Consider the following 27,209-nt stretch of genomic DNA (forward strand, 5'->3'; position numbering starts at 1 on the left):
TTCAAAATTGCAACCCCTATTCCCAGCAACCTTTCCGGCTTTCCTTTTCTCGGCTGCACTGACCAGCATCGGGCATGCCATGTGTGTTACTTGTCACTTATGTATACGCCCGCACCAGCTCGGACACCACCTGTAACACAGAAGGTGTTCTAAGGAATTGTGTTAAATGAATGAATGAACGAACTAATGAAGCAGGCCGGGGCCTGGGGAGCTCGGCCTCTGTTCCCCAGTCACTCCTAGGCAGAGGTCGGCAGAGCCGCAGAGTAAGTAGCCGCCGAGTGGCAAGAAGAGGCGAGCTGGGGCCCCCAGCCATGGCTGGCTGCTTGGCCAGGTGGCCCCGCGGGCTCTGTCTGCCGGGCTGGGGGCGGGGCGGGGCTGGGGGCGGGGCCGGGCGCCTGCGCCATAAATTCCGCTGCGCGCCGCCGACCTCTGCCTGCCGCGCGCCGCCCGCCGCGTTTCCTCTTCGGCGCCAGTCCCAGTCCGTGTTCCCAGCCGCCCTCGCCATGGCCGCGCTCACCCAGAGCCCGCAGTTCAAGAAGCTGCAGGCGTGGTACCACGAGCACGGGTCTGGCCTCAACTTGCGCCGCCTTTTCGAAGGGGACAAGGACCGCTTCAACCACTTCAGGTGCGCGCGCGGGGCCAGATGCGGGGCGCGGACCTGAGGGACCGGAATGCGGCGCGCGGGGTCCCACTCTGCAGGGCCAGGGCCAGGAGGGCGGGGCTCCGGTCCCCGCGGGGTCCCCCGGCCACGGATCCGGGCCCAGCCCCAGGCCGCGCTTCGTCCTTGACGCCTCCTTGAAGCAGGTTTCCGGGTGCTCGCCGGAGCTCTCGGGGCCCCTGCTGCTTAGTCATGAGGAGTGAGCCCCTCCGTCGCTTTCTCTCCACGGGGACATCTCTCTCCTCGCCTGTCCCCAGCCACCAGTCCCTGCTGTATGAGCAGGGCCTCCTTCCGCGGTTGTGAGCAGGGGCCCTGGCTGACGCAGCAGGCACGGAAGGGTTGTCCCCTTCCACTCAGTCCTGGCCCAGAATGGGCTTGGGACCGTCTGCAGGGTGCGGTCAGGGTGGTACAGGCCCGGGAGATTTGCGGGGATCCGCGGTGGAGAGGTGGAACCGTGATTCCTGCCCAGGATGCTGGGTCCGGAGACCCATGAATGACCAGGAAAGAAGGAAATCTTGGGAGGCGGGAATGGTCACTCGTGCAGGTATTGGGGAGGGGAGGTCTGCAGCTCCAGCCTGGAAGTCCCTGATGGCCAGCCGTGCCATCTGAGTCCTTTCCTGAGTAAGTTGAGTCGCAGAATTGGAAGCTTTGGAAGGGAATGATCACTACCTAGCCTTAGGCAGGGGCAGAGCATCCAGCTCTGTCTTCCCATCCCCCAAGCTCAGTTGTAGCAGAGGAAGGGCTCCTCTCCCACGGTCCACATCTCATTCTGTGAGGCTGGCCCATTGCACCGTGCTGCTGCTGCTGCTGCAGGTCAGCCTGGTGGGTGGGCAACTGACAGACGACACCACTGTTCTGGCCTGCTAAGGCTTGTTTGGATTTGGCACAGGGAGCATGTGTTTTGGAAGCATCTCTGATCAGGAAGCAGGCTGGGGTGTGGTCAGTAGCTTCTGCCATTTTTCTGCAGCTTGAATCTCAACACCAACCATGGGCATATACTGGTGGATTACTCCAAGAACCTTGTGACGGAGGCTGTGATGCAGATGCTGGTGGACCTGGTAATGTTCTGCCTCGGGAGACGTGACCTGTGACCCACATTGTGGCAGGCAGGCTGGGCTTCTGGAGCCCCTGGGTCCTTGAGCATCTTTTCATCCTTCTCTTAGTGGACCTCAGTAACTGCCTCTGTGCCCCAGCCCCGGGTTCTGAACAGCATCCCAGGGAACCAGTGCCTGGTGTCCCAGCAGACCCTGCCCAGGCAGTGGGGGAAGGCGCCAGGCTCTAGCCATCTGTCAGCCCCACTGGGGGCTGCACCAAGCCTTGTACTTGGGAGCTTGGACTCTTGGTGGCCAGCATGGGTGGGATCAGGCCTCAGTGTTTTCTCTTCTCAGGCCAAGTCCAGGGGTGTGGAGGCTGCCCGGGAACGCATGTTCAATGGCGAGAAGATTAACTTCACGGAGGTAAGCGGGCCAGTGGACAGACACTACATTTGCTCCACAGACTCTTCCTTTCTTTGGGGTTCATCTGTTAGCAGCATCACCCTGTGTCTACACCCCTCCTCTTAGGCAATGCTTTTGCTTAATGTGGGGCCTGAAGGTCTGTTTCTTCAGATGAGTTGCAGGGTCTTGAGATGTGTCTCCTCCAAGACTGCAGTCTAGCTCTGGTGAGCGTGAAATGGTTTCTGGTATCTGCCTGCAGACAGCACAGCTCAGGCCTGCAGGGAGAGGGCTTCTCAAAGCATACTCAGAGAACTAAAACTTGCTGCAAGTTTTACTAGTGAGAAGAAGACTCAGGTCAAAAGATCAACAGGAAGCTGTCGTAATGCCAGGCCTTGGCGGCCCTGTTCCTGAATCTCTGTGGAAGCCTGGAGGCATAAGGATCCCTGAGCACTCAAGGTGTCATCTTCGTGATGTCATTATTCTTCTTTTACACATGAGGAACCTGAGACTCAGGGGTCAAGTCACTTCTCCAATGTCATTCTGTAAGAGACAGAGCTAGAATTCAAACTCACCCTGTCTTCCACAGTTAGGCAAGGCTGAGGAAGGGAGGCTGCAATCAAGGAGGGCTTCTTGGAGGAGTGCATTTGCCTCTGGAATGTAGCACAAGAGTGAACTTGGGCAGGGTGAGGGCAGTGTGGCATGAAGCCCTCTACCTCACAGCCTCACCCTGGGTTAGAGTCCTGAGACCATCCCTTTCCTGCCCACCTGGAGTCTTAGACCTGATTCTTTCAAGGGCTTCTCTGCTGTCTCAGCTTGATGGGACTGTTGCTTTTGCGTGACAAGGCCAGCAGCCTGGCACTAATCACAGACTTAGGGTCTGGTTTGTTTCCAGTGGTGGGTGTGGTAGGGCTCTTGGTAAAGGAAGCTTGAGTTGCCTGCTTTGCCCCACTTCCAAGGGGCTGGGGACACCTTTCAAAAAGGTGTGACCAGACACCATGCATTTTCTTCAGGAAAATGAGTCTGGGCTTCATGAGCTTTGGTCCTCTGTAGCCATTTGTTGCTTGTCTCTGACCTGTGTCAGAGCTTTTGCTCACTCTGTTCAGCCTTCCTTGACTTTTCACGCCTTGAACATCTGCGGGTCCTCAGGGCCTGTCCTAGGCATGTTCCAGTCTCCCTCCCTTTGCGACTGTCTGCAGCGCATAAGGGAATGGTCTATGCCTTGCCCTCCCCCGAGATCCTGGGGCGGCCCCGGCTTCCATAAGCACACAGTGGGTTCTTAGTATGAGACCGTGGTACCAACAGAGAACTTAGGACCTGCGTGTCCAGAGGATAAAGGGCTGAGTGGACTCTTGGGGCATGCTGCACCATGCCCAGCTGGGAGAGCGGCTGCCCTGGGGTGGGAGCCTTCACACGCTGACTCTCACCCCCAGAATCGGGCGGTGCTGCACGTGGCCCTGCGGAACCGATCAAACACGCCCATCCTGGTGGATGGCAAGGATGTGATGCCAGAGGTCAACAGGGTCCTGGAGAAGATGAAGTCTTTCTGCCAGGTATGCAGCTGCTGGCTGGACTTCCCCTTGGCCGTGTGCGTGCATGTGTTTGGCAACCTAGGGGCCCCAATAGGCTGCCCCTCCCTCTCCTTAGAGAGGACTCAAGCCCTCGCTGCAGCCTGAGGTGGAGGCGGTCTGTGTGATTGCTGGCTGTGGGGGGTCTGCTGAGGCACGAATTTCCCTGACCCTGTTGTGAGGGAATGAACCCACCACTGCCAGCGGTGGGGCAGCCTCCTTCCTGAACTGTCACACCTGTGGGCCCATGGTGACAGTCTGGCCGGGATGAGATCTGAAAAGAAAAATGAGGTCCCTGAGGGGATGCGATAGTGGGGGAGGGACTTGCTTTTTTTAACTTCTTTAGTCATTTGCCCTATTTCCTAGTCCAGAACTAGACAAAATTTAAAACTTAAAATTTTCTTGACCACACCCCAGCCACTCTCTAGAGGCAGCTTTTATAACGTTTACTGTGAAATCTTGCAAAAGCTTTCCGTGCGAGTACTAGCACGTGTATATATCTGTCTTCTCTTCTTTGAAACACCTACACACACGTGCACACACGGGATCATTTTTACCTGCTCTTCTGCAGTTTGTACTTATAAATATGTAAGAGCTGTCCCTGTATCAGTTTTAATGCACATAACTGTGCCTCCTTTTCCTCGGAGAGGTTGCCTCAGAGACCAGCTAGATTTCCCCACATCGAGCACTGTTGCCCCAGGGGTAATTCTGCAAGAGTTGGTAAATGTGTTCAAGCCTGGAGTGCAAGGGTGATGTGTGTGGGCTGGACTGTCTGCATGGATGTGTGCATACATAGACATATGTATGGGTTATGTGTGTTCTGCGAGTGATAATCTAGGCTCTGGTCAGCTTGTCCCTGGGAGTAGTGACCCCCACGTGTAGCTGGCCAGAGTCCAGTTGCTTTGGCCAAGAGCCATCTTCAGATCGGAAACACCAAGAGGCGATCTGGGTATCAGTCCTAGAGGCTTGGCAGCCAAGTGAGTGGGACTTCCCAGGGTGAGGAAGGCTTGGGATCCTGATGGGTATCTGGATTCCATAGTGTCCCTTAGCAGTGGTTGGTACCTGGGATGGGCTTTGGGTGTAGGGAAGGACATTTCTGGCCATCTGCTGTGAGTGGCAGAGCTGATGTGCCTCGGAAGCCCAGTGCTCTGTTTGATCAGCCCTTGTGTGCCCAAGCATGCTGTGTGGAGAGTGTATGGCACCGGCTGACTGGGAAGCTGTTCCCAGGAAAGCCCTCCCTTACAGCTGACGGCTGGAGTACCTGACTCAGACTGATGGGGTATTTATAGTTCAGAAAAGCTGCTGAATAGCAGCAATTCCATAGTGAAGAACACTCCCCACGACTTTGCTCTCAAAAGTTCACCAAGATTGGATGAGGATGTTCACTGTGACCTTGATTGTAGTGGCAAAAACCAAAAACAGCCTGAGCTCACTTATCAGAGGACTGGTCAGTAAAATCAGTGTATGTTCATGCACTGCAGTTCAGGCACCATTGGGAATTAGGGAGCTACAGGTGCATTGACCTGCTGTGCTGTTCAGGATATACTATGAAGTTGAAAAAGGAAGTTACAGAACTGGTGTGTGTCATAAGACCCCATCTGGTCAATTAAAGGATGTGTGTGGTTATAGTAAGATAAACAGAATTTCCCCTCCAGGATGCTTTCTAACAGAACTGATGGTAAGACTGAGGGTTGAGAAGCTGAGCAATTTCTTTTCTTTCTGTATTGGTGGAAAATTGCTCATGGCAGTTGATTATTATTATTTAAACAAAATAAAGTTACTGGGTCTTACTGGTTTTGGGAAAGCCATGTAGACTAGTTTTCTATTGATATGTAACAAATTATTCCGAAATTCAGCAGCTGAAAATAACAGTCAACGTTTCTGTTGACTGGTTCTGGCTCAGGTCTCATGAGGTTGTAGTCAAGATGCTGGCCCGAGGTTACCATCATCTGAAGGCTTGATGGGGCTGGAGGATCTCCTTCCAAGATGGCTTGCTAGCAATTAGTGCTGGCTTCGGGAGGCTTTAGTTCCTCACCCTGCAGACCTCTCCCGATCCCAGACAGCATCTTCATGACAAGGTGGCCGATTTCTCCCCAAGTGATTGATCCAAGAGACAGCAAGGCAGAGGTCTTTTATTACCTTGAGCTAGCATCAGAAGTTACTCTTCCATTTCTGTAATTCCCTGTTGCTTGTACAGGTCAACTCTGATCAGAGTGGGAAGGAACTACCCAAGGACGTGAATGCAGTGCCAGGAGGTGAGGATCATTGGGAACCATCCTGGAAGGTGGATATCATAGTCTACCTTCTGGCTCCCAGTGATTCATCACGTTCCTTCCACATGCAAAATACCCCAGTCACCTTCTTTTAGGGCCATATCCCATTACAATATCAGCTAGAAGTCAAGAACCTCATAATCTAAATTAGGTACAGATATAATAATATCTGTACTTTCTTTAATACAACTCAAATGCAGTTCCTTTTGATCTGACAGTATGTGAATCAAGTAGACAAGTTATTTACCCCTCACACTCCCAACATACAGTGGTGAAACAGGCATAGGATAACTGATATAATTCCTTTTCTAAAAGTAGGGGAAATGGGAGGCACACAGGAGTCATTGGTCTGAAGCAATTCTGAAATCCAGCAGGACACATGTGGGCAGTTGCTTGGTTAGAACTCAAGGCCTAGGAATCATTCTCAAGGCTTTTGGCTTTGCCCTTATTCATCCTTTTCACATGAAAGATAATCATGTTTGTAACTGCATAGTTTTTTCAGTCTGCTTACTGCCTGTAGAAATATGAGTTTTTAACAGCCTCTTTTCCTTTTGTACTATCTCTGTCCCTTTCAGTCCAAGCTGGTTGTGTTTCTGACAATTCAGTTATCTCAAAAACTTTGTGGGTCTCCTGTGAAGCTTACAGGGGTGGGGTAGAGGGTACACTCCATTAGACAAGAGCCATACCCATACATTTCTTTAAGATAAATCCTTTTCTACCATTACTTCTGAAACCACAGAGACAATACCCTTAAGCTTCTTTAGAAGCCATATCTTTGGCCAAAACGTTCTCTGTGTTACCACCTTAGCTCTTTCTGAGGTCTTAACAAAGGGTTTTACAACTGTACTGCCTGCTTCATTTTTATATTATGCTTTTTGTCACAGTGCCCTGGATTTGAACCTTGCCAAGGAACCATCTCTTATTAGCATCACTTGTTTCCTAGAGAGGCTGGGAATTTTCAAACCCAACAATTGCTGGCTTCTTTTTATTCCAAAGTTCTCTATTCAGCTTATTTCTCTCCTCTCACATTTTGTTGTAAGCACCAAGAAGCCAGGCAGTTCCCATAACACAGACTGAAAACCTCTGTAACTAAATCACCTAGATCATAATAGATACATCTTTTACTCTCTGCATTAATGCAGACAACAGCAGTTAAACTTTCTGTCCTTGCACAACAAGGATTCTCTTTGCTCCAATTTGCAATAATGTTTTCCTCCCTTTTTAAAAAAAAAAATCCACACCAGCAGGCCCCTTGAGGACTATCAAGCTTCTGCCAACAATCTCTTCTACTGTATTTCAGGCTTTCACTAACCCTCTCCTCAAGGTCCTTTTAGCTTTTGCCCACATTTTAAAGTTTTTGTTACAGTAATACCCTTCTGGTACCAAAATCTACATTAGTTATTTATTATTTTATAACAAATTGCACCAAAACTTGGCTTAAAATAGCAGTAAGCATTTACTACCTTGCACAATTTCTGTGGGTCAGAAATTCAGAGGTTGTTTAACTGCTTGGTTTTGGTTTGGGGGTGGAGGGGATCTCTCAAGATGTTGGCCAGGGCTTTAGTTACCTGAAGGTTTGACGGGTTCTGGAGGCGTTTCTTCCAAGGCTGTTCCTATTCGTGGGTGGCGAGTTGGCATGGCTGTTGGAAGAAGTCCTCCATTCCACACCTCGTTGGCTCCTCATACAAATGAGTGTCCTTACAGCGTAGTAGATGGCTTCTCCAAAAGTGAGCGAGCCAGGAGAGCAAAGCAGAAGCTGCACGGTCTTTGATACCCAGGTTCTGAAGTCACGCTCCATCGTTTTCACAGTATCCGAATGGGTGCACAGGTCAGCCCTGTACAGCACGGGGGGCTCCACTGGGGTGTGAATAGCAGGAGGCAAGAATCACGGGGGTCCATGTGGAGGTTGGCTGCCTGTCTGTCATTCGTGTCCCTGGCACAGACCAGTCACAGTACTTGGCGTTTCACATCTCTTGGTCTCTGTCATGTTAGGTTTTGCTGAAAGTTCACTTTCTTTCTTTCTTTCTTTTTTTTTTTTTTCATGAAAGTACTGAGGATTGAACCCAGGACCTTGTGCATGCTGAGCATGTGCTCTACCACTAAGCTATTTCCCTCATGCCTTGAAAGTTCACTCCTGTTTTGCAAATTCTGACAATGTTGCTGGTAGTTGGGGATGTCACCCCACTTTGCTAATGATGAAAAAGGATCTAGCTGGGGCTGAGTATGGCAGGGATCTGACACCGTGGTCTCAAAAGGCCCCTGCGAGGGCCTGGAAGTGGGCCTGAGGCGGAAGGATGCAGAAGTAACGATGTTTTTGAGCAGCAGTTTATACTCAGGGGTTTGGGCTGATTGCATCTCCCCTTTCTGTGCCAGCGTGTCCGGAGTGGTGAATGGAAGGGGTACTCGGGCAAGTCCATCACGGACGTTATCAACATCGGCATCGGCGGCTCTGACCTGGTAAGGAGAGGGCTGCCTTGGGGTGGGGTGTGGGGTCCCATCCAGGGCCTTGGTTTTTCCAGCGATGGGACCTGGCTATCCCATCTGGCACCTCTTGTGGGCCCTGGAATCTTGTTTTCTGATGCTGCATCTCCCCACAGGGACCCCTCATGGTGACTGAAGCCCTCAAGCCGTACTCTTCACAAGGTCCCCGGGTCTGGTTTGTCTCCAACATTGATGGGACCCACATTGCCAAAACGCTGGCCACCCTGAACCCTGAGACCTCCCTGTTCATCATTGCCTCCAAGGTACGGGCCTCAGACCCGGCCTGGCTCCCAGCCCTCTGTGTGTTGAGGTGGGGGTGGGGGCGGGGGCGGAGTAGATGGAGATTTTGCTGCTGTCCTGGGTACTAGACCCTCCTGACTGCTCTGAGTGAGCAAGGCTTTGTGGATCAGGTCGGCACAGCTGCCCTCAGACTGTTCTCATCTGGTGGCAAAACAGTTTGCCTGATGAAAGCCCCAGCTGGTCCATATAAGCCTTCATCTCAAGGCCACACCTGCCCACTTGGCGGGTCTGTGCTCAGCCTGGGGCTCTTCCCATCTTTCTCAGAAATCTGTCCATAATGTCTGCTCCTTTCTGATCCGAGAGCCATGTCCAGATCATGTAAGCCTTTTATTTGTTGTCATTTGTGCCCTATTTACACATATCCATGCACATCAGATATTAAGAATTCCATTTGAAGTCTGAGATACAGCCCAGTCTGGGCTGAAGGGAGCCCCAGATGTGGCTGCAGCCCCTCTCCTGGAAGATGCTCTGGCCGTTGATCTGTGATGGAGGTTGGGGAGCAGGTGGGGGTTGTGGCTCTTACTGCTGTTCCTCTGCCTCTGGTTGTGAAGTCCTGGAGTCACAGGATGACGCTGCTACTTCCAGGCCCCTGCACCAGGCACAGCTGCCGATTGTGGCTTTGTGGACACGTGGGTGGAGGTGATGCAGAATAACTCACTGACGTGCACGCACTGTTCGTGTGATAACTGGTCACCCACGTGGCCTTGCTGCCGAGCTCTAGCTCAAGGCTGCACTGAGCTTGGCTGGGGACCAACTGCTGTACTCTGTGCCTGCAGACCTTCACCACCCAGGAGACCATCACCAATGCAGAGACGGCGAAGGAGTGGTTTCTCCTGTCGGCCAAGGATGTGAGTTCTGGGTGGGTGGTGGGCAGTGTGGGGGCTGGGAAGGACAGAGTGGGTCTGCTCACGTCGTTCCCTATAGCCTTGTTTCAACTGAAGTTGGCAGCAGGGGGCAGAAGTTGGTGCCTGGTTAGGATATTTGGCTTTGCTAGCCTGGACAGGCCAAACGTGGCAGAACTTGCTCTAACTGTGAGGGCCCTTTCCTTAAGCCCCCAGCCCTGCAGGAGCCTCTCTACCCCTGGCCACACCAGCTTTACGGGGAGGCACCCTGGGCCTTGTGTGCCTGTGAGGTAGGATGGGCCAGCTGGTCTCTCACCCCTCAGCCCTCTCCACCTGGCTGTGAGGCTCCTCCAGCAGCCTCAGAACCAAGGACTGGGAGCAGTGGGAACCAATGACTGGGAGCAGTGGGTCCCACCCGGGGCCTTGGCTTCTCCAGAGACGGGAGGGTCCCTGCCCCAGGGGCCCGTGGGTTGGGTGTGGGTGTGACTTGGTTCATCTCTTGCAGCCCTCGGCAGTCGCGAAGCACTTTGTTGCCCTGTCTACCAACACTGTAAGTGCCCGTGGGGGTTCCCATGCTACCTCCCTGGGGTCCCAGGCCAGGTCGGGTCACGGCTTTTCACAATACAGAGCTGAGGTGTGCTTCACAGGTTCAGGGACCTTGGCTCGGCTGATGAGGTAGAAGGGCTAGTTGTTAGTGAGGGAGGTGAACTGTAAGCCTTTCTGCAAGGCAGACAAAGCTCTGCTGCTCCAGCAAGGGGCTTGCAGACTGTGGGATCACGTTAACCCCACCTGGCTGATCGCTAGAACGCTCCACACAGGGAACCGCCCTTGGCCTCTGCCACCCTGCCATTGGCCTCTCCCTAAATGGGATATGCTGGGTAGGGGTAGGGGGTGCATTCCATTTCTTGCAGGCTGTTAAACCGCAGTGAAAGGATGTGACTTTTTGCCCGGTGATGGCATGAGTTAGTGATGACAGAATTAGAACCCAGGATTAGAATGTGGTTACCTACCTGCCAGTTCCTCCTGGCTCCAGGTTGTACAGGGTGGGGTGGAGTGGGTCAGCGGGGCAGCATGGGGCTGTGTCCAGGAGTCAACAACCAAGGCAGACCTTGCTGAGCGCTTGCTGTGTGGTGGGCTTTGTGCTGGGCTGTGTGAACTGGACCTACACCCCAGTCTTCCTGACTCCCACCCCTTCCGTGCCACCCTCCACCCCCAGCCATTGCCTCCAGTGCTGCCCTGCCTATCGGGGGAGATGGGAGGACGTCTTAAGGCATTCCAGCCACAGCACCCCTGGCTGCCTCCTGCAGGTAGAGCTCAGACTGGTCAGCAGGGCGTCTCCTGTGGGGTCTAGGGAAGGGGTTGCTGACCCTGTCTGCCCAGGGGGTGCAACACCTGAAGAATAGGGCCAGTCATCCCCTGAAGGCTTCCCAGGGTGGAGTCACCAATCCCCATATTGGCAGGGCTGGGCAGGTGTCCAGGCTGTGTGGTGCCTGGCCTGGGAGGTGGCCCCAGCCTGTGCTCGGGTTCCAGCTCTAGGCTGTTTCCCAGACGTCCTAGGGGGTCGAGCCCGGGAAGTTGCTCTTGCAGAGCAGTGTGCAGGCCGGGCCCTCACGCTGGGTGTGCAGTCCACCTCAGCAGAAGGGGGTCACAGGTGCCAGGCTACTGGTGTGCGGGATGCAAGCTAGCCTGGTGTCCAGCTCTGGGGGTGGGTGGCTCCTGTTCCCACCCCGGACTCACTGGCAGCTCCAGCCCAGTCCCTGGCTCTGTGGAAGGTGGAGGTGCTCCCACAGCTCAGGCAGCACAACTCTTTCACACCCTGGAGCCCCTGTTCTTGTGCAGCTAACCCAGTCTTCCTTCTTTCTCTCTCCCATTGCCCTTTTTAGGCCAAAGTGAAGGAGTTTGGAATTGACCCTCAAAACATGTTCGAGTTCTGGGATGTAAGTAAAGGCACTGCCTTGTGCTGGCTGAACTCTGTCCTTTGCCAAGTTGAGCCGCAGATGAGGGGCCCATGAGGTCAACGTTTATTGAGCACCTGCTGCATGCCTGGCTTTGGGAAAGGCCGGGAGGCCCTCAGAGAGGCTTGTGGGGGCAGAACAGCTCAGTCAGGATGAGGGCACCACTCCCACCAAGGGCGGGCCGAGCTTGCCAAGCCAGGATGAGACTCCCTTGGGTGTCTGCCAGCAGCACCCACTGTGGGGTAACTGGAGCCACCCCTGTCCCCCTTGCTAAGCTGAGGTTGTGAGTTATTCTCAGTAATGACCTTTCTCTGCACTGCAGCCACAGTCTGTAAAGGTCAAGGGGCAGAGGGAGGCAGGAGGTGTGACTGGGCAGGCCTGGAAAGGAGCTGCAGGAGCAGCTGGAGGGTGACAGAGAGGAGGGGCCAGGCCAGGGACCAGGGCGGGGCCGTGCCGGCAGCTTGCAGAGAGCACTTTGCCTGAGTGGCAGCACTGCAGGCTATTCTAGTGGCAGGTGGCCACGTGGACTCATCCCTGCTAGAGCCATGGCTGCTGCCAAGCCACGAGTGGGAGCTTTCCTTGCAGCTTGCCTGAGTGTGGCCGTGGTGTGAGAAGGGCTCTGGCCGAGGCAGGCAGAGAAGGCTTGGGGTGCAGAGATGCAGTGCAGGGTGTGGCATCGGGGCTGTGAATGCAGTGGGTGTGGCTCTAACACGTGACCTGGGCAGGTGTACTTAACAGACCATCATCCAATTAGGAATTTTTCCATTGGGGCTATTTCCAGGCCTTTATACTGGAAGCGCTTTGGTGGAAGCATCTGAAAATGTCACCTTCGAAAGCTCTAAAGGCCTTGGAGTCTGGGAGAGAATGAAGCCCTAACATCCTAAGGCATCTATTGTGTGTAATGAGTTAACTTCTTTCTAGAATGGGGCTAGTTAATGTACCATCCTTGGAAGAATTGAGAAGAGTCACTCAAATCCTTTTCTGCGTCCTGTGGCTCAGATGAGGAACCCTGGTCGAGAGAAACTGTGCAGCTTCTAACAGATGTTGCATGCCTTATAAAGAAGGGAGGCACTTTCCGCCTCCTCCCTGGGATCTGGAGCCCGAACAGGTGGTGGTCAGGGACATGTGGGTGCTCCAGCTAGCCAAGGAGCCCAGCAGAGCAGGGCTGTGTTCTAGTCTGAGTTTTCATTACCTGTAACCACCCAGCCTGCAGAGATGAGTTTGGGAGTGGCTGAGGGACAGACCTGGGTCTCCCAGGTAAGGCCTAGGGATGACAGTTGGGCACAGGAACATGGGGCTGGGCCTGGCTAGTGAGGCCAGAGTGGCCAGGGTGGGCACAGTGGAGGCCATGGTGGCTGGAGGAGGGACCTGCCTGGATCACTAAGGGCAAATATTTAGAAGGTGACATCTAAGGAGCCAGGGACAGGAACAGGTTAAATTTCTGATCTAGGGTCTCTCAGGTGAGATAGAGGAGTCAGGATAGACATAGGGCTAGTGCTCTGGCTCTGAGGGAAGACTGGAAGGGTCCAGTCTGACATAGGTAAGTATAAGTGGTAAGGCCTGGTCAGCTGGGGTCGGACACGGAGCAGCCTCGTGTCTCGGGATCAGGCAGAGGTATGGTGGTAAATTGTGGGGTCTCGCAGGGCTCTGCCAGAGTCAGCGCACATTGGTGAGCTAATTTTGGCTGGTGAACTCTGAGGAGGAGCCAGGACAAGTATAGGTGAGTTCTGGGGAGGCACCAGGTCAGGTAAAGTTATGGGTGAGGTCTGTGAGTTCTGGAGGAATTCAGATATTTAGAGATGGTTCTATCGAGTGGAGTCTGAGGAGCCAAAGTCAAGTACAGGTACTTAAACCTGTATCTGTGAATGCAGGTTTAAGATGTATACGGGGGGGTCTCTCTGGTTCTGAAAAGTGAGCATCAGGGAGTGGTGGCTGATTACTCAAGGTGAGTGACTAATACTCAGGATCAGGCAAACAGGTAAGTCCCCTGAACCAGGTCAGCCACCAGGTTCTCAGCATCCTGACCGGGTGTGATGGGCAGCGCTCAGGGTGTTCTAGTGAACTGTTGGGGTCTGGCTGGGGTGGGGTTGGAGGAGCCCAGATGAGGGAAGGGTAGAAATGCACCTGGTTATAAGAGGTGAGGATGGGGGTCAGGACAGGTAAAGGACACAGTTGGAACCGACTGAGGAGCCATATCAGTAAGGTGCCGTCTGGACAAAGGTCCAGAGACCTGTGTCCCTAGAAGTGTTGGAGGCCCAAGTCGCTCAGCTACTGGGTGGCACCAGTGGGCTCTCGCCAGGCTTCCCTCAGGCCAGGGTAAGCAGCCAGGGATCTGTCAGTTCTGAGGGAAGAGCCTGTTGAGGTTAGGTTTGTACGGTGGGGTCTGCCGGGGGTGGTCTGTAGAGTCACATCTGTCTGAGGTGTCAGGAGCTGGAATCACACAAAGTATGTATAACTGGGTGTCTTAGGGGAGGCCTGAGGAGCCAAGATGAGGCACATCTAGGCAGAGGTGGGTTGGCTGGAGTGGACACTAGAGACAAAGGTAGGCAGAGACAGAGCTGAGTGTGACAAGTGGAGACGCAGAATCCACGGTCAGATCTAGGTCTGGACTGTGCCCTCAGGTGATGTCTTAGCAGTTCTGGTGATGCTCAGGTCTGTGGTCCTGGACATGGTCTTGGGTTCCCTGGGAAAAGACTGAAAATCTAGGGTCAGGCAAAGATTGGGGGCACTGCATCTATCTGGAAGGCTCGTGAATTCTGAGTCCGTCTCAGGTGTGCAGAATTGGGTCTGTCAGGTGAGGTTTGAGGAGTTGAGGTGAGATCCAGGTTTGTACTTTTGGTTCTTAAAACAGATAAGGTCTGAGCTGCTAAGGTCAGACCCTGGTTTTTATTCTGAATCTGAGGAGCCAGGGTCGAATACAGGTGGACAGAACTGTGTTTTCCAGGTAACGTCTGTAAAACCAAAGGCAAGCCAGAGGTAGTGTGAAAAGCCATGTTTAGGTTTATTGAACTCCGTCCCACAGTTGAGGTCAGGCATAGGTAGGTAGAACAGATCTGTTAGGTGAGGCCTGAGGAGCTAAGGTTAGGCTTACCTAGAAAGAACTGGATCTCTTAGGTGACTTCTGGGGATATGACTTGAAGACAGGTGGTTAGAGGTAGGTGTTTAAGGTGAGGTCCCAGGAACTGGGACTGGGCACAGGTGAGTGACCTGGGTCTACCAGGTGAGGTCAAGATAGATAGAACTGCATCTCTGCCTTTCTTGTAAAGATGTCTTGCAAGTTTGAGGAGTTGTGGCCAGGCACGGGTGTATGGAATTGAGTTTTTCAGGTAAGGTCTGTGGAGCCAGAATTAGGGCAAGTTCACAAAACTGGGTCTATCTAGTGAAATCTCAAAGTCACAGCCAAATTCAAGTAAGAAGAACCAAATGTCTCAGATGAACTGTGACCAGCTGGAAAGAGGAAAAGGTAGGCAGAGCCAGCCTTCCAGGGACAGCCTCAGAAACCAGGAGAAGCACAGATAGGTAGAACTAGCCTGCCACATTTGGCCTGAGGAGCCAGAGTCAAGCACAGGTAGGCAGAGCTGGTTTGCTCGGTACAATGTAAAGAGCCAAGGTCATGTACAGGAACGGGTCTGCTGGATATGGTCCAAGGAGCTAGGGTTAAGACACACAGGTAGGTGGAGCTGGCCCATCAAGTATGGTTGGAGGAGTCCGGGTCAGAGACAGGTATGTAGAGCTGGCCCAGTAAGTATGCCCTGAGGACCTAGGATCATGTATAGGTAGGCTCACCTGGCCCATCAGGTATGGTTGGAGGAGCAGGAGCAGGAGTCAGAGACAGGTATGCAGAAAGGGTCTGCAGAGTATAACGTAAAAAGCAGGATCATTTACAGGTGGGCGGAACTGGCCATCTGTGTACAGTGGAAGGATGCAGACTCATGTACAGGTAGATAGACTTGACCATGAGGTGTGGCTGGAGGAGCCAGGGTCAGAGACAGGTAGGTAGAACTGGTCCACTAAGTCCAGCGTGAGGATGCAGGATCATGTACGGTAAGGCAGAGCTGGTCCAGTAGGTATGATCTGAAGACCTAGGTTCGAGTACAAGTAGGCAGAGCTGGTCTAGTAATTATGGTGTAAGCAGTCAGGGTTATGAACAGGTAGGCAGAGCTGGTCCAGTGTATATGGTCTGAAGACAAGGGTCATGTACAGGTAGTTAGAGTTGGTCCAGTAGGATTGATCTGAGGAGCCAAAGTTATGAGCAGGTAGGCTGTGCTGGTCTGCCAGTTATAATCTGAGGAGCCAGGGTCATGAACAAGTTGGCAGAGCTGGTCCAGTAGATATGGTCTGAGAAGCCAAGATCATCTACAGGTAGGCAAAGCTGGTGTGCTAGGTATGGTCTAAGGAGCCAGGGTCATGAAAAGGTAGGCAGAGCTGGTCCAGTAGGTATGGTCTGAGGAGCCAAGGTCATGAACAGGTAGGCAGAGCTGGTCTAGTAGGTATGGTCTGAGGAGCCAAGGTCATGTACAGGTAGGCATAGCTGGTCTAGAAGGATTGGTCTGAGGAACCAGGGACATGAACAGGTAGGCAGAGCTGGTCTAGTAGGTATGGTCTGAGGAGCCAGGGTCATGAACAGTTTGGCAGGCTGGTCCATTAGGTATGGTCTGAGGAGCCAAGATCATGAACAGGTAGGCAAAGCTGGTCCAGTAGGTATGGTCTGAGGACCAGGGTCATGAACAGGTTGGCAGAGCTGGTCCAGTAGGTACGGTCTGAGGACCAGAGTCATGAACAGGTAGGCAAAGCTGGTCCAGTAAGTATGGTCTGAGGAGCCAAGGTCATTAGCAGGTAGGCAGAGTTCATTCAGTAGATATGGTCTGAGGAGCCAAGGTCACGTACAGGTAGGCATACCTGGTCTGCCAGTTATGGTTTGAGGAGCCAGGGTCGTGAACAGGTAGGCAGAGCTGGTCCAGTAGGTATGGTCTGAGGAGCCAAGGTCATGTACAGGTAGGCACAGCTGGTTCATTATGTATGATCTCAACCCACGGTCATGTCCAGGTAGGTAGAGTTGGTCCAGTAGGATTGGTCTGAGGAACCAGGTCATGAACAGGTAGGCAGAGCTGGTCTGGTGGGTATGGTCTCAGGACCAGAGTCATGTACAAGTAGGCAGAGCTGGTCCAGTAAGTATGGTCTGAGGAGCCAAGGTCATGAGCAGGTAGGCAGAGCTCATTCAGTAGATACGGTCTGAGGAGCCAAGGTCACGGAAAGGTAAGCAAAGCTGGTCAAGTGTCTATAGTCTGTAGATGAGGGTCATGTGCAGGTAGGCAGAGCTGGTCCAGTAGAATTGGTCTGAGGACCAGGGTCATGTGTAGGTCAACAGAGCTAGTCCAGCAGGTATGGTCTGAGGAGCCAAGGTCATGTACAAGTAGGCAGAGCTGGTCCAATAAGCATGGTCTGAGGAGCCAAGGTCATGAGCAGGTAGGCAGAGCTGGTTCAGTGTATATGGTGTGGAGACGAGGGTCATGTACAGGTAGGTTAGTCCAGTAGAATTGGTCTGAGGAGCCAAGGTCATGAACAGGTACGCAAAGCTGGTCCATTAGGTGTGGTCTGAGGACCCAAGGTTATATACAGGTAGGCATAGCTGGTCTAGTAGGTATGGTCTGAACCCAGGGTCATGTACAGGTAGGCAGAGCTGGTCCAGCAGGTATGCTCTGAGGAGCCAGGGTCATGAACAGGTAAGCAGAGCTGGTCTAGTAGGTATGGTCTGAGGACCAGAGTCATATACAGGTAGGCAGAGCTAGTTCAGTAAGTATGGTCTGAGGAGCCAAGGTCATGAGCAAGTAGGCAGAACTGATCTGTTAGGTATGATATGAGGACCAGGAGCATATTCACGTAGGTAACGCTGGTCCAGTAAGTATGGTCTGAGGAGCTAGGATCACATACAGGTAAGCAGAGGTGGTCCAGTATATGTAGTCTATAGATGAGGGTCATGTACAGGTAGGTGGTTGGTCCTGTAGAATTGGTCTGAGGACCAGGGTCATGTATAGGTAAGCAGAGCTGGTCCAGTAGGTATGGTCTGAGGGGCCAAGGTGATGAACAGGTAGGGAGAGCTAGTCCAGCAGCTATGATCTGAGAAGCCAAGGTCATGGACATGTAGGCAGAGCTGGTCCAGTAGGTATGGTCTGAGGAGCCAAGGTCATGAGCAGGTAGGCAGATTGGTCTGAGGATCAGGTTCATATCCAGGTAGGCAGAGCTCGTCCTGTAATATGGTTTGAGAGGCAAGCATCAAGCGCAGGTGGCAGACCTCTGCACTAGGTATGTCTGAAGAGCCATGGTCAAGCCACACAGGTAGGTAGCGTTGGCCCATCAGGTGTGCTATGAGGACTCAAGGTCACGTACAGGTAGGTTGGACTGCTCCACCAGTGTGGTCTGAGGAGCCAGGGCCAAGGTAGTTAGGCAAAGACTTTCTGCCTGTTGTAGTCTTGAAGAGGCCTTGGGGTTCAGGACAAACACAGGTGGCAGAGTTGGCTCTTTCAGGTGTTGGCCTCAGGCAGTAGCGTGTACCCTGGTCTTTTAGCGAGGCCTGAGGAACGTTAAGCCTGAGTGGGTAGAGCGGCCTCAGGTCAGACCTGTGGCACTGGGGTTTTTTGCAGATAGGCAGAGCACTGTGGGGCTCAGCAGATCCGGGGAACCCAAGTTAGACGTGAGTAGGTGGATATGTCTCTCAGGCAAGGACTTCACGGCCAAACTGTACACTTGGTCTTGCAGGTCAAGTCCTTGGAGCATGGTTCTGACTCAGGTGTGTTGACCAAGGTCCTAGATGTTAGGTCTGAGAATAGTGGGTTAATCACAGGTCTGCTGAGCACAGATATGTAGAGATGTTTGTGTCTGATGAAGTCTGAGGCTCCTTAGTGAGGTTTGGATGCCGAGGTTAGACAGAGATTGGTAGTGTTGGATCTGTTTGCAAGGCGTGAAAAGCCAAGTCAGACAAGAAGTTAGACCTGGGCCTCTCAGGTTAGGCCTGGGAGCTGAGATCAGACCCACAGAGCTAGATCTCTCTGGTGTGAGATGTGAGGAGCCTGAGTTGGCATTGGGGAGGTGGACCTGGGTCTGTTGGTTGAGAAGTGATGGGTCAGGGTTAGGCATAGACAGGTGTGTGAAGCGTGGTTCATTGGTTGAGCTGTCTGGAACCTGCCTCTGATGGGTGTATAACCCTGTCATGTGAGGTACTGGAGTAGGACACAGGTAGTAGGGCTAGCCTCCCAGGTGAAGCCATTGCCTCCGTACCCAGCGCTGCTGTGTTGACCTGGCTTTGTTAGGAGTCCGTGGATCGAGGGTCACGTGGGCAGAGGTATACAGATGTGATCTCGGGTGGGTTCTTGCCACCTGAGTTCAGTTACAAGTTGGCATCCCTGGGCTTGTTAGATGAAATGAGTGGGGCAAGATTAGCCCAGAAATATGTAATTGGTGTGGCTGATGAAGGCTGAGAAGGTGGGTCAGACACAGGTGGGACCCTCGGTGGTAGGATCAGGCATAGTTAGGTGGGTAGCATGGACTCTTAATGGAGAGAAAGCCAGAGTCGTCATAGGAATGCGTACCTGGGTCAGCCTGGGGAGGTCTGGGGAGCCCTTGGGTGCAGGTAGGCGAGCCTGAGTCATGTCCACCACTCGTTCTTAGCACCCTGGTCAGGTGTGATGGTCAAAGCTCAGAGTGTTGCAGAAGCTGCCCTCCACAATACTGAGGATCTGTAACCAGTCCCAGGTGTGGTCTGTTGCACTGGGGTCTGGTCGGCAGGGTCTGAACTAGCCAAGTGAGGACAGAAGATTGGATTATAGCTGGTATAAGATAAGGTGAGATCTGAGGCTCTGGAGCAGGTGAGGCACAGAACATGGAACTGGCTGAGGAGCTGCACGTCTAAGGTGTGGTCTGAGAGACCCACTGCAGGTAAAAGTGAGGTCTAGACTTGTGTACGCTGCTTGAGGTCTCGGAGGCTCAATCAGACACTGGCTTTGCTGGGCTCTCTCAGAACAAAAGTGAGGTCTGAGAACCTGACCTCAGTCAAGGTCAGCAGCCTGAAATCTGTGGGGCAGAGGGCTGGCTGTCTGCTCAGTCTGTTAGGTGAGATCTGAGAGTCTTTATCAGGCGTGGTATGGTCTGTGGAACTGTGACTGTCAGGTAAGGTTCCCCCAAACCTAGACCCTTTGCTGGTAGAGAACCCCATCACTCATCTCATTACCCAAGCCAGAACCCCCTCAGCCACACATGACTCTCTCGTTCTTCCACTTCATCCTGTTTAATTGAACCTCCTGAATCAGTGCTCTGCATCCCCCCATCCAGCGTAGCATCATTCTTTGGATGACCATGGGGGCTCCTACATGGATTCCTGCTTCCACTCTCACCTCACCCACAGACTTCCTGGTTCTCCAGCCTTGCCTCTCAGCTTGTACCCTCCAGTTCTCACTCCTTCCTTCATCTTCTAGATTGTGCTGTGCTTCTTCCTGCCCTGTCTGTCTCAATGGGGTTTCAGAAGAGAATCAAACCCTAATGCCCCAATGAGGCATCCACTGGATGTAATGAATTAGCATCTCTCCTTTGCACCTAGAAAGGTACTACCCTTGGACCAACCTTGAGAGTATTGAGAAATTAAGTCACTCAAAGCATTTTCTGTGGGACTTAATTCTCTCCCTATTGAGAAAGGCTGCTCTTGCCACAGGACCTTTGCATATGCTATTCTGGCTGCTGGAATGCTTCTCCTCCCTCTGTGCTTCCCTGGGTTGTACTTGCTCATTCTCCAGTTCCAGGCTCAAGCACTGTCAGAGTCCTTTTGTAATTGGTTTCAGTACTGTGTTTCCTTTCTTCCAAGCACTTGTACCTCATTTTCACATTCATTGGCATCATTGTTTTATTTATGCCTTCCTCCCCCATGGATTATTTCTATTGCCTATGCTAGGAACATGGTAGGTGCTCTATAACTAGTTGTTAGGAATATGTGAATGGAGTGCTAAGGATTCTGATGACACAGAGTGGAGTCTGCAGTGTGGCATGAGAAGGCACAGTGTGAATGGTCGGGCCCGGTGTGTCCTAGACTGAGGCTGAAGATCAGTCAAGTCCCAGGTATGAGCCACTGGGCCTGTCAGTGTCCCAGGAGACAGGGCTAGGCACAGGTATGAGGCACTGGATCTGTCATTGTCGGAAGGGGCAAGGCCAGGCTCAGGTATGAGGCACCGGGTCTACTAGTATCTGAGGAGAGGGCTCCAAGGCCAGGTAGGAGATGCTGGATCTTTCATTGTTCAAAGAAGTGTGCCTGGGCACAAGCATGGGGCGCTGGATCTGTCGGTGTTTAAAGAGGCTGGACACAGGTGTGAGTCATTGGGTCTGTCAGTGTCCCAGGAGGCACGACCAGATACAGGTATGGGATTCTGATTTGTCAGTGTCCAAGAAGATGGGCTAGGCACGTGTCTGTTGGTGTCTGAGGAGGCAGACCTGGCACAGGTATGAGGCGCTGGGGCTCTTGGTGTCTGAGGATGTCGGACTGAGCACAGGTATGAGGCGTTGAGTCTGTCGGTGTCTGAGGAGGTGGACTTGGCACAGGTATGAGGCATTGGGTCTGTCGGTGTCTGAGGAGGTGGACTTGGCACAGGTATGAGGCGTTGGGTCTGTCGGTGTCTGAGGAGGTGGACTTGGCACAGGTATGAGGCGTTGGGTCTGTCAGTGTCTGAGGAGGCCGGACTTGGCACAGGTATGAGGCGTTGGGTCTGTCGGTGTCTGAGGAGGTGGACTTGGCACAGGTATGAGGCGTTGGGTCTGTCGGTGTCTGAGGAGGTGGACTTGGCACAAGTATGAGGCATGGGGTCTCTTAGTGTCTGAAGAGGCTGGACCTGGCATGTATGAGGCGCTGGGTCTGTTGGCGTTCAGACGTGGGGCCAGCCACGGTAAGGTCTTCGGTTGAGTCCTGTGGCTCTGATGCGTCCACGTGTAGTCTGCCTGTCGGTCAGCCTGAACAGTTGCCAGCGCCTGGCCTGCTGTCTTGCTTCCCACAGGTGGGTTGGGCCCAGGCCCTCTGAGCTGCACCTATAGAAGAACCTTGTTCTTGGGACAAGATTCATGGCAGGAGGGAGGGGGGCGGGGTGTGCCAACCCTTCCTCAGCACCTTTTCCTGTCTCTCCTAGTGGGTGGGAGGCCGCTACTCGCTGTGGTCAGCCATCGGACTCTCCATTGCCCTGCATGTGGGTGAGTGTGTGTTTCTGTCTTGGGAGACAGTGCTGCAGGTCATGGGCGGGGTCTCATGTCTCTGAATACCTTCCTGTCCCCGCGGCCGCTAGCCTCTCTGCCCTTGGCTAGAACATTTCTTTCAGGTCAGGAGGGAAGGGCTAAGTTCTCATGTGGTGGCCTTTTCTGCACCCCTTTTTCTGCAGTCTTGTTTGTTTCCTATGCCAGGCAGACTCAGAGCTGCCCTTGTGCTCAGGGCTGACTCTGACTAGAGAGGCTTTCTGCAGGCCCAAGTCCTCCCAGATCCTGTGTCTTCTGGCTCCCCATCCAGCCTTTCCCTGGTTCCAGAAGAAGCTGTGTCCACGGCCAGGAGGCACAGGGCACGACTGTATCTGTTGACGCTGCTTTTGTGTCGCAGGATTTGACAACTTCGAGCAGCTGCTCTCAGGGGCTCACTGGATGGTAAGTGCTGAGGCTTATGTTCTCTGCCAAGTGCCGGCCAGAGACATGTGGTTGGTCCAGCTCCTTCCCCCTCGCCCTCCCTCCTTCTCTCCCCCACCCACCCTGTTTTCATTTCAGGACCAGCACTTCCGCACAACGCCCCTGGAGAAGAATGCCCCCGTCCTGCTGGCTCTGCTGGGCATCTGGTATATCAACTTCTTCGGGTGCGAGACGCAGGCCTTGCTGCCGTATGACCAGTACATGCACCGCTTTGCTGCCTACTTCCAGCAGGTATCAGCTGGGCCAGTGGGGGTCCAGAGGGGCCCAGGTACCCAGGTTCCTGCTCCTCCAGGGGCTTTCTCCCCCATCACCCTTGGGCATGTCCAAGGCCCACCTGTGTTCCCCTCTTGGTGAATCTTTGTAATCAATGTCAGTGTTGGTGTCAGTTGAGTTTGGCTGCCATGGGACGGGGGTGACTGGTTATCATGGTGTCTCAGCCAGTCAGGCCCTGGCCTGGCTCAGGACATGTGCCTCAGGCCACTTCTTTCTTGGACATCACTCGATAGGGTAGGGCCGTATGGCTTGCACTGCCTTTGTCTCTCCAGAAGAGCAAGTTCACACCCAGTCTGTGCTGCCTCTTTGGGCCACTCACAGCCCTCTGCCCTGGCATCTCCAGAGGCCCCTGGAGCAGCCCCTTTCTTAGTCCAGATTCTGCTGCGGGCAGCCCTCCCACATCTGTCCCTGCTTTTGTTTAGCACAGCCCTTGGGCAGGGACAGCAGACTCGCCAATACCCGAAGGTGAATTCTGTGATTGGAGGAGGGGCCGAGGACCCCCAACACCCAGAGTCTAGCTGAAGTGACAGCCCTCAGTGGCTGTACACTCTGGACTGCAGCCTGCCTCTCCCTTAAGAAACCAGTTGAAGTTTTTGTGAGCAATTTCTGCCGTTGGGGAGGTCCTCTCTGGACTGCCGTACCCACCTTCTCCTGGTCGTGGGTCCTTTAGAGAGATCTAAGCCAGAAAGCTTGTGAGCTCTGCCCTCTCAGGTGAGGGGAGATAAAAAGGATCATGCCTGCAGACATCTCACAGGGCCAGGGCAGGGCAGGTGTGCCTGCTGCATCCCGGGCAGGTTTTGGGCTTGGTGCATGAAGGAACAAGACTTGCAGATCGAGGGCTGGGTTTCTGGCCCTGTTCCAGGGTGACATGGAGTCCAATGGGAAGTACATCACCAAGTCCGGCACCCGTGTGGACCATCAAACGGGCCCCATTTTGTGGGGGGAGCCAGGGACCAATGGCCAGCATGCCTTCTACCAGCTCATCCACCAAGGTAGGGCCCATGTGGCCTGGGCAGGAGTGCTGGGGACGGGGAGGGCACACCAGCAGAGACTCCGCCATGAGGTCAGCATTCTCCTGTAGGCCATATGGGTGGTTCCCATGGGCAGGGGTAGGCGCCTGGGTGACCACAGTGCCCTTCACAGGTACCAAGATGATACCCTGTGACTTCCTCATCCCGGTCCAGACCCAGCACCCGATTAGGAAGGGTTTGCATCACAAGGTAAGAGCCCTCATCCAGACGCTCTTCATACTTTCTTAGGCTCACGTTACACCCAGACCTCTTAAGATAGATGCATTAGTTACCCTAGCTTTCTATTCCTGCCACCACAGACCCATTTCTTACCTCAGTTTCTGTGGGTCCAAAGTCCAGCAGGCTCTGTTGGGTCTCTGCTCAGGTTCTCACAGGCTGAAGTCAAAGTGTCAGCAAGACTGTGTTCCTTTCTGGAGACTCTAGGGGGACGTCATTTTTCCTTGTTCATTCAGATTGTTGGCAGAATTCATTTCCATATGGCTGTAGGACTGAGGTCCAGTTTCCTTGCTGGCAGCTGGGGGTCATTCTCAGCTTCTAGAAGTCCCCCTGGCTCTTGGTCTCAGAACCAGCAAGGATAGTTTGAGTCCCTCTGAAGCTTCAGTTCTCTCCTGCCTCTTCTGTTGCATCTCCTGCTGACTCTCTTGTCTTCCTCTTCTGTTACTTCTTTTTTTTTCTTTTTTTCTTTTATAATGGGGAGGTAGTTGGGTTTATTTATTTATTTATATTTGGAGGAGGTACTGGGGATTGAACCCAGGACCTCGTGCATGCTGAGCATAAGCTCTATCCTCCCCCCCACCTTCTGTTACTTTTAAGGGCCATGTGATTACATTGGGCCCACCTGGATAATCTCCCTATCTTAAAGTCTGTAACCTTAACTCCCTCTGCAAAATCCCTTTTGCTGTGCACTGTAATATACACAGGCGTTAGCAGCAGAGGGCAAAGATCTTGGAGCCAAGATTTTGCCTACCACAGCAGCAAACAGGAAAGCCACCTAGCTCCTAACCTGATAAAGTCCTTGAAGAGGACTGACCGTGCCTTATCTCTGGTGTGCAGAGTAGCTTGAGTTACTGTGGGTATGAGGTTTGGACTCAGAGTGCCGGGTTTGAATTCTGATTCTTTCCCTCTGTACTTCTGGGATTCAGTGCTGTTGACTTAACGAAACGGAGGCTCACCTAGAAAAGAGAGGTAATGCCTCTCTCCCTCAGGATATTGAAAGATAAATGTCTGTAAAGTTCTTAACTGGGCCATCGGCAAGTAGTGCGTAGTCCTTAAGGGGTAGTTATCGTTGTTACCTGCTTTCCGGTGTCATCGGATGTGCCCTGTCCCACCTTGCTCCAAATAAGCCCTAGAGTGGAGGCAAGCAGCCTGCTCTAGACTGAGACTAACCTTCACTGGGAAGTGCCAGGCAACCTTGTCCCTCTGCCTGAAGCTCAGACGGTGCTTCAAACTGGTACTAAATGTTTCTCTTGTCAGATCCTCCTGGCCAACTTCCTGGCCCAGACGGAGGCCCTGATGAGGGGGAAGTCAACAGAGGAGGCCCGGAAGGAGCTCCAGGCTGCGGGAAAGAGTCCGGAGGACATTGAGAAGCTGTTGCCGCACAAGGTCAGCATTTCCCTTGAAGTGGGCTTTGGGTGGCGTCCTGGAGTTGGAAGGACGAGGTTGGGTGGCCGGGGTAGGGGTTTATGTGCCTGGCTTATCCTACAGAGTAGGAGAGGCTGTCCTCACAAATCTTTCTTTCCCAGCCTCTGGGCTAGGGTGTGCTTCCCTTCTGAGGATTTGGGGATCATGACTAACTGAGGGACATTTCTGGGTGTTTTCTGAAGGTGTTTGAAGGAAATCGCCCAACCAACTCTATTGTGTTCACCAAGCTCACGCCATTCATTCTTGGAGCCTTGATTGGTGAGTGAGTGGGGAAGGTCCCGGCTTGGGGTAGACCGGACTGGGCTGAGACAGCCCTAACGTGCACCATCTGCCCCCTCTGCAGCCATGTACGAGCACAAGATCTTCGTTCAGGGCATCATCTGGGACATCAACAGCTTTGACCAGTGGGGGTGAGTTGTTGACTTACGAGCAGGGTGGGGAGTGCCTGAGAGTTGGCTTGTGGATTTCACTAACAATGCTGGAACCTTCCTCACACCATTCTTTCTCCTCTTTCTGGCAGAGTGGAGCTGGGAAAGCAGCTGGCTAAGAAAATTGAGCCTGAGCTTGACGGCAGCAGCCCAGTGACTTCTCACGATGCCTCCACCAATGGGCTGATCAACTTCATCAAGCAGGAGCGTGAGGCCAAAAGCCAGTAAACTCATGCCCGGCTGCAGTCCCTTTTGTGACTAGTCCTTCTTGTCCCTCCTGCCCAGAGTCTGCATTGCATGGTCCCACCCAGAGCACCCTCTGGTTTCAGGCTTGGACCACAGCCCTTTGGGGAAGCTAGTCTGGAATTACCACCCCAGCCCTCTCCATGTCCACGCCCCTTCTGTTTTACAACTGGCTGATGTGTTTCAGTGCAGCTGCTTTTCCTGACCCATGTTCATCGTTCATATACCAGGCAGAAAAATAAAGATGCCACAAAGGAGGTTGGAGACTTAGCCTCTTTGTTCTGAGATGGGGCTCTCTGCAGGAGTTGGGGTGCCTAGAAGGAAGAGTGGTGTGCACTGAGTCTTGACTGTAATTGGTGAGCAGATCCAGAGTGGAGGGTGGTCCCTTGAGGAGGGAGTGGGTGAGGTGCTGCACAAAGTTAACGGGGCAACTTGGCCTCTATAATCAAATCTCTTCTCCATCTTCTTCCATTCCTCACCCCTGTGACCTTGGAGGGATTGTATACTTTTGTTCACTGGATAGTTTTTAAAGCCACATTAAGATTGTCTCTTTTGGGTGAATTCTTGGCCTAGATCAAGGGTGACTATTCACTCCTGGCCGGATGCTTGGGTAATTCTTTTTATAAAGTAGGCATTGAAAGAAAGGACTTTTGAACAAACTTATTTTTTCATTTTCTATTCAAGATATTAAATAATATTTCTGGCCACTTAAGTAGAAAAGGAATTTTATTTAAAGAGTCGATGGGCTGAACGGATGGGCAGGCTAGAGACTGAGCTTTCCAGACCTACACCGTAGACCATGATGCAGAAGGATCGGGACTGGGAAACTGCTGCCCTTTTCACAAGGCCCTGTTGCCCTCAACCCTGTCAAGGCTGCCTTTCACTCCGTCCTCTCCTGGGTCTCCTACTTTTGCGTTGTACTCTGGCTTGATCACCTGCCTTCCTCAAGACAGGGAAAGACAGGATTTGTATTTTTTGCTCCTATAAAGAGAAGGCAAACTGCACCCACGAAGTCTCAAAGTAAGAAATGCCCTAATTGTAGAAAGTGACCGTCCAGGTGCAAATGTCTGCTTAAAGTAAATCATACTCAGAAATCGTCGGCATTTCTCATCTTTCTGTTGGTGCAGTGAGGTTTTATTTTTTTAATTTCAGAAGTGAATGCCCACTTCTCTCCTTACTTTTGTAGAGGTGATAGAAAGATGCTCTTTGACAGTCAAGCTCTGTTGAAGCCCTTGTTGACTCACCTCCTTTGTTTTTTGTTTTGTTTTAATTTGAATTCTTTTCATAGATTAGATACTTTTTTATTGAAGTATAGTTATAATGTGTCAATTTCCAGTGTACAACATGTTTCAGTTATACATATATATGTATATTCGTATTCTTTT

At 52.7% G+C, this 27,209-nt stretch overlaps 1 protein-coding gene across 1 annotated transcript; it reads left to right on the forward strand.

The window, feature by feature from the left end:
• Positions 1 to 413: 413 nt before the first annotated feature.
• GPI (glucose-6-phosphate isomerase) lies at positions 414 to 26,081 on the forward strand. Its single transcript, XM_010989123.3, has 18 exons — positions 414 to 625; positions 1,626 to 1,716; positions 2,047 to 2,115; positions 3,525 to 3,644; positions 8,306 to 8,389; positions 8,530 to 8,676; positions 9,490 to 9,561; positions 10,061 to 10,105; positions 11,439 to 11,492; positions 21,668 to 21,728; positions 22,126 to 22,169; positions 22,287 to 22,439; positions 23,344 to 23,473; positions 23,625 to 23,701; positions 24,986 to 25,114; positions 25,336 to 25,411; positions 25,497 to 25,563; positions 25,674 to 26,081. The coding sequence occupies exons 1-18, from the start codon at positions 504 to 506 to the stop codon at positions 25,807 to 25,809; spliced, it is 1,677 nt and encodes a 558-aa protein (XP_010987425.2). The 5' UTR covers positions 414 to 503; the 3' UTR covers positions 25,810 to 26,081.
• Positions 26,082 to 27,209: the final 1,128 nt, after the last annotated feature.

The sequence above is a fragment of the Camelus dromedarius genome, chromosome 9 (genome assembly GCF_036321535.1).
Source record: "Camelus dromedarius isolate mCamDro1 chromosome 9, mCamDro1.pat, whole genome shotgun sequence".
Lineage (NCBI taxonomy): Eukaryota > Metazoa > Chordata > Mammalia > Artiodactyla > Camelidae > Camelus > Camelus dromedarius.